Consider the following 6,893-nt stretch of genomic DNA (forward strand, 5'->3'; position numbering starts at 1 on the left):
AGATGTGGGGGATTTGTTATATTTTGATAAACTCGTTCAGTAAGCGACCGGATAATAGCAATATCACGCGGTGGCAGCGGAGACCGAGAAATTAGATTAGAGAGAGAGAGAGAGAGAGGCGAGATAACTACCGAGGTAGATGATCTTCACAAGATAATTAATGCATGTTAATCAATCACGGGATGACAACCACCATTTGCCGTCGGGACCGTCGTCATCGTTATCCCGGCTAGTAAATACTCTTTTAGCAGATAAACCATACACAACCCAAAAGAATAAGAGAAACCAGGTACAGATATTCTGTGTTAAACGACGGTACAGTCTATACAACAAGTGATGGAAATCCCATGAACACAAGTGAAAAGACAGATTCCTCACACCTCAAGTTTAGCATCCTTAGAGTCAACTGGTAAAATGGGAGCTCCACCTGATGACGACCCATCGACATGAACATGTGTAGCAGCAGCAACGGCAGCAGCATCATTTCCCTTCCCAACCTCTCCCCTGCCCAACGCAGCCATCTTATCCTCCTCAGCCTTCTCAACCTTTTCCTTAGTCATGTTGCTCACGTCCTCGGCTACCTTGGCGACCGTTCCGAGTGCGCTCGACACCCACGCGGCCCCGGTCGACACGTACCGGTTGCTCATGATGCCGGAGCCCGCGGTCGAGCCGCTCGCCTTGATCTGCTCGGCAATCGCGAGCGCCGACCTCGTCATCTCGGACACGTGGAACCGCTCGTCCATCTCTTTCACCTTGCCCGCCACTATTGTGGTCCCGGCGCCTAGCTTCTCACCCAGGCCGATCTTGCCGCCGATCGAGGCGACCGTGGCGGACGCGCTGGACGTCAAGTTGTGCTGCTCGTCGAGGGCCTTGGCCCTCGCAATCGCGTCCTTCCCGAGGACGAAGCCCCGCGCGAGCATCGAGCTCACCACGTCCTCAGCCTTTTTGATGGCATCGCCACCAATGGTTTGGCTCTTCTCCTTCAATGCAAGATTCAAATCACACGAAAAGACAGAAGAATTCACATTGACAAATCAAATGCAAACTCTGAAATTGCAAACATATTCCTACTTATGACAGTGGTTTCTATCGCTTGAAAAATGCGTAAATAAAAAACAATTTCGTTATTAAAACCATTTAGCGTCCAAGAATTTGAAACTTAACAAGATCTTACTGGTGTGGAGGGAAGAGCTTCTGGGGGGAGCTGGTAATCATCAACTGGTGTTATGCTGACACAAAGATCAGCAATTGTAGCACCCTGAAATCAATTTAATTAGTACTTAACCTCAATCAACAGACATAATTCAATCGATTTTGTATCATAACATCAAATTAATGGATGCAATCATTCCTTTCGACTTCCGGATTCGATCTAGCGCCAAATACAGGAGGACGATTCGAACTTAAGTAGTTCGTCCATGGATGTATAGGGCAACCATTGAAATCTTACTTTGGGTTTAGAATACTTACCGAGAGGAGCATTGCTGTGTCTGCACCCTGCGCTTCTTTGAAAGTGACATAAGCAAATTGAGACGATTCTGATTCTCTGCAAAATGAAAAATCGTCATCAGTCTGCTGTGTACCCAAGAAAATTCTTGCACAGAAGGACCCTTTCTTTCCCTCGAGGTGAACTTAAATTCTTGCCTTCGCATCTCGACGTATTGGATGTCGCCCGAGAAAGAAAAAAACTCTCTAATGTCTCGGTCCGTGACATTCGGAGAAATGTTGCTGACCTTGATCGTCTTTATCTGCAAAATGCGGAAGAGCATGGTAAACAGATGAAGAACTTCGAATGCATTAATCGTCCGATAACGAGATCGGACGAAACTAAACCGCACCTCGGATACATTGATTGTCCAGTTTGATGTCATGATGGATTCAGGGACCGACCCTTTTTTCCTTTCTGCATTATCCTCCGAGACCTGCATATTCAGGGGGAAAACAAGAACATTTACGTACACACAATCTGTGAGAGATGATAAGCGATGCCGGGACGGAGCTCATGTTAAGGAAACGAAGGATTGAACATTGGCTCGCAAATGGGAATGCTTGCAAAAAGCCAAATGCATTAGGTGAAACCAGAAGCAACAAGAACAGAGCACAAGAAATCGAACACTCACCGACATTGCGAATTTGTGTTAAGACGATCTACTAGAACCAATTGAAACTTTCTTCAGACGAGAGAGAGAGAGAGAGAGAGAGAGAGAGTTCAGAACGACAGTTTTGCGCTCTCTTCGGAAACTGTGTGGTTTGTGTTGGTTTATTACCGCCCTTTCCCAGTTTTTCAGGGATCTTATTGCAGGTATTTTGTTATGAGTTTTGACAACTCGACAAATCCACTCGCGACGCAACAGCAACCCGATTAAGACGAGCCCGAGCCCCGGCTGCCGCCGCCATGCGTGGCCGGAGCCGGTCTCTTCTCGTGCATGGCGCCACAAACCCTGTTCTCCTCGCCTGCGAGAGACATGACGATCTCCTGTTGCTCAACCGAGGTCGCTCCTGACTGCGCACCATGTATGCGTCTCCTCTTTCTCAACCGAGGTCACTATCTCAAGATCGGTGATGAAGGATCCGCCACCGCCGCCGTTACCCTCTTCGTGATGAAAGAAAGAAAAAAAGAAAATAGGAAATCATGACTAATCTCAACCATTTAACCCCAAACATTCCGATGCACCTTCTTTCGAATGGAGCAATTATAGCAAAATAAAATACCTCGTGATTCCATCTAGATTTTTCAACACCTCATCGGATTCGGTTATCCTATCAATTGGATCTACTCCTCGAAATATATTTCAAAATTCACAGTGTCTTGTGACCATTACATTAATAAAACATTATTCGAATACGTATGGATAGGCCAATTTATCCGTACTCGTACCGACCATTCATATCCATCTTTAAGTCCTACGTTATGAAGGAGGAAAAAGAGACGATTTTGTATTTATCCGAGTCTAATTTTTTGGATCATCCATCCGAATTTCAACCACTATGTTTCTCGGACCCGAACATGTTGTGGCGGGCGGTGCGCACGGTGGCCGTGGCCCAACCCCGGACCCATGACCAGCAAACAAGACGACGGCCCTCCGTTCCCCCGCCGTGACCGTCTCGTGAACAAGTTGCCAAACAGACGACAACTACGACCACCGACTCGACTTGACTCGACTCGACTCAAGCCCACTCTCTCTTCCCCACGCCCAACCCCCGGGGCAAATTTACCGAATTGCCCACTTCCCCCCCATGTCTCCCGCCAATTTAGGGTTTCAATCCCACGTCCCCACAAACCCGAATCCAGAATCCAAAATTATTTTTATCTATTATTTTTATTTTATTTTTTTTCGTCTCGTCCCCTGAAAAATAGAGTGAAGAAAACACTGACTACACGGTCGCGCAGTGGGAGACTCCTGGAATGGGAAGAAGCATGTTCAAGTCCGAGCCCGAGTCCCGCACGAAGCGCAAGAGGAGGAGGCCGGCAGCCTCTCCCTCTTCTCCCCCACCCCCCGCCCCGTTCTCCTCCCACCCCATGGATTTCTCCGGCCCCTTCCGCGATAGCGTCCGCCGCTTCCTCGAGGAACGCGCCAAGCGCCAAGACCGCTCCACCGTCGACGGCTACCCCGCGTGGCGCACCGTCGTGGGCAGCGTCCCCGGCAGCGGCGTCGTCGTCCCCCTCTACACCGTCGAGGAGGACGTCCAAGGCTCCCCGCGGCCCTTCTGCGACGTCTGCAGATGCGTCGGTGAGTCTGTTTTCTTGATCAGTTTCCGGAAACTTTGTATTTCGTGGCTGTTTTGGATTCTTTTTGTTTGCCGGGTTGGGTTTCTTTGGGTTTTCTAGATTCTTCTTCTTTGAATAGGGTTTTCGATTTTTTTTTTTTTTTTTTGCGGCGTTGATGTCGTTTTGGAATTCGTTCTTGGTCCTGGTTTGGGGAGGATTTCGTCGAACTTTGTTCGGGGAAAGATTTCGAGTTTCGTTTCTTGGTTTCCGAAATTGTAATTTGCCGGTTTGTGATCGGCGTCTTGTTGGGCTTTGAAGGTTGGAGTCACCATTTTGTGTCCAAGAGGAGATATCACTTCATCATTCCCAGAGAAGGTGAATGGACTGAACCCATGAGCGGAGACATACTCAAGCTTGACACTCATCTTTTACATGGCATGATCCACTGCAATGGTTTCGGGCATCTTCTCTGTATTGATCGTGATGAGGAGGGCTCTCGTTCTAATCACGCAGAAGCATTGATGGACCTGTGGGATCAAATCTGTGCGAATCTTCGAGCCAGGTGAATTTGAATATCAAATTCTACATGGTATAGATAGGGTGGTGTAATGTTGCTTTTCCTAATTGGTTTTGGGTTCTCCTGTTAGGAAAATCACAGTCCATGATATGTCAAGGAAGCGTTCCATGGACCTTCCGTCGCTGTATGAACTTGCATATGGACGCTCTTGGTTTGCGAAATGGGGTTACAAGTTTAATCTTGGAAGTTTCGGAGTCACAGAAGAGAAATACAGCAGAGCACTTGAAGTTCTTGGATCATTAGATATCAACACCATTGTTCAAGACTTTATTCACACAAGCCATGGCAGAGCAATTCGGCAAATCATACGTAAATATGAAGTTGCCAGTGAGTCTCGATTGGTCACCATTAGTGACCTGCTGAAGTTTGTTCTTGCTTTCAAGCACAAACATCCGATCCAGAAAAATACTACCATGGAAGGATACCCTGCGGTCTGTTCTGAATCGCCAATGGTAACAGACAATCGAAAGCCTATTCAGCTCAATACAATTGATAATATTGCACCAGCACTGTCTGCTAATATCTCAAGATCCTATGAAGAGAAGAATAGCACAGTTGACGATAATTCTGCAAAAGATACATCTTCAATTTCCGCACTTCCTGTTGCAGAATTATATTCTAGATGGCCAACAAAAAGGTTGGAGCATGCAGCTAAAATTATAGTCAACACTTTGAAAGAACACAAAGCAGATGCTAAAGGACACCAAAGCATGTCCAGGCAAGAATTGCGAGATGCTGTCCGTCTATATATCGGAGATACTGGACTAATTGATTTCGTCATAAAAAACATAGACAATACAATCGTGGGCAGTCGGATTGTTCGTCGCAAGATGAACCCCCGAACCAAAACTCTGGAATTTACTGTTCAAGAAGCTGGCAAGGTGGAAAAGCTTGAAGATAGAGATAGTTTGCGTTCACGTTCTCCAGCTGTAGAGCAAGAGTTTGATGTTTACAAGGACTTGTTGTGTTTGTATGAGAACATTTTGTTTGGCTACCCGGATTCTCACCCTGTGAGTTTGGCTACCGGGGTGATCCGGGACAGTAAGCATTTCGTCAAGGAATGGAAATATGCAAACGCAAAGGATGAGAAGCTCATGAGAATCACATGCAGAGTCATGCCAACTTACGCTGAGTTGGTGTCGCATTTGACACGGTCACTCCCGCCAGGCGAGTTGGTTGATGTCCCTCAAAGCGCGACGAACGGCGAGCTCAAGCTGGCTGTGCAGAGAGCACTGAGGGACACATACGTCATAATGGACCAGTTCATTGTGAGGGAAGTGAAAGCTTGCGAAACGCAGGTGCGCGATGACCAGCAAGTGCAGCATTCTGTTCTGGAGTCACAAATGGAGGTGTTGGTCAGAGGGCAAGGGCTAGACTTGAAGAGTAAACTGAGGTATGAAGGCGGGACAGATAATTTGGATGGTGGATCATCAAGAGGACAATGGCGAGAGGATGGTGGCTTGTGATGCTTGTCAGGGGTGGCAGCATACCTTGTGCGCCGGTATCAAGGACGACGAATATGTTCATATGTGGTAGGTGCAATGCAGCGAAGCACAAGAAGAACTGACTAGGTATATATGTTCCTTTTTTGTTCCTTTCCTTTCTGGGGTCAGAGAACTGGTAAATATCATTCAGTCAATTTTGTTCATGGCTCTCTAACATATAGTCAAGAACTGTTTTTTTTGCTTGATCAGGATCACCCTGTAGTTGTGGTTCTTTAGATGAACTGAACAGGCATAATAGATCCGATTCTTTTATTCACTTTGGAATTAGTGAAAGAGCTCTCAGATCTTGCTGTTTACATACCTGGAGGGGGTTCAGAAAATTTGAATTGGTGGGTGTTGTTTTTTCTTTGGCCCAAAAGATTCTTCGTGGGAATATCTTGGGGGGCTGGACAGAGAGTACTCCCATGCAAGTCAGCTAGAGATTCAAGGCTGATGGATATATAGAGAAAAGTAAAGAAGAAGATGGGGCCAGATCCCTATAACTTATTCATTCTGCTAGACTAGATATGCTCGTACTGAGAATGATAATGCTAGGCATAGCAAGGTCGAGAATATACTATTGCGTTAAATTGTGAGCTCCCATTTAAACAAGCGGGTCGTCTTCGATATCGAAGAGAAGTTTGGCACGTCACTTCGCAAAGCAATCTTAATATATCTATCGTTTGTTTATTAAAAACATAGTAGAGAGAGAGAGAGAGAGAGAGAGAGAGAGAGAGAGAATGGTTACAGCACATTCCTTGCAATTTGATGAATTAGTTTCTGCAAAGCAGATCCAGGAAGTAAGAAATTTTCAGATTATTGACTCATCTTCTTCCTTAGTTGCAACCATTGACTTTCGTGATTCATGGCGATGTGACGAGGCGACTTTGTAAGAAAATATCCAATTTGGCCTATCCAGGATAATAATTATAGGGATCTCCTGCGTAAAGAAGGTACTTGTGCATTCCGAAAACCTTTCGCTTTCTTTTACTATCAGTAGAAGGAGCACGTCGTACATGCGTGTGACAAAAAAAACACATACGATTTTGTCCATATCATAGACCATTGGAGGTTATTGGTCATTTTGGTCATCCGGCACATGAAACTCTTCCGCAAAAGTTTA

At 46.0% G+C, this 6,893-nt stretch overlaps 2 protein-coding genes across 2 annotated transcripts; one reads left to right on the forward strand and one right to left on the reverse strand.

Annotated features, from left to right (window-relative positions):
- Positions 1-252: 252 nt before the first annotated feature.
- On the reverse strand, positions 253-2,207 carry LOC115739951 (binding partner of ACD11 1-like). Its single transcript, XM_030673272.2, has 6 exons — positions 2,121-2,207; positions 1,839-1,922; positions 1,645-1,748; positions 1,471-1,546; positions 1,175-1,258; positions 253-980 (listed from the first exon to the last, which is right to left on the reverse strand). Exons 1-6 carry the CDS (start codon positions 2,124-2,126, stop codon positions 375-377), a joined length of 960 nt encoding a protein of 319 aa, XP_030529132.2. The 5' UTR covers positions 2,127-2,207; the 3' UTR covers positions 253-374.
- A 1,176-nt stretch (positions 2,208-3,383) lies between these two features.
- LOC115739916 (PHD finger protein At2g01810-like) lies at positions 3,384-6,198 on the forward strand. The gene is given in 5 exon segments (XM_030673229.2): positions 3,384-3,731; positions 4,028-4,271; positions 4,357-5,701; positions 5,703-5,803; positions 5,805-6,198. Coding segments are annotated over 5 exon segments (2,064 nt in total). The 5' UTR covers positions 3,384-3,406; the 3' UTR covers positions 5,854-6,198.
- Positions 6,199-6,893: the final 695 nt, after the last annotated feature.

Source organism: Rhodamnia argentea, chromosome 5 (assembly GCF_020921035.1).
Source record: "Rhodamnia argentea isolate NSW1041297 chromosome 5, ASM2092103v1, whole genome shotgun sequence".
Lineage (NCBI taxonomy): Eukaryota > Viridiplantae > Streptophyta > Magnoliopsida > Myrtales > Myrtaceae > Rhodamnia > Rhodamnia argentea.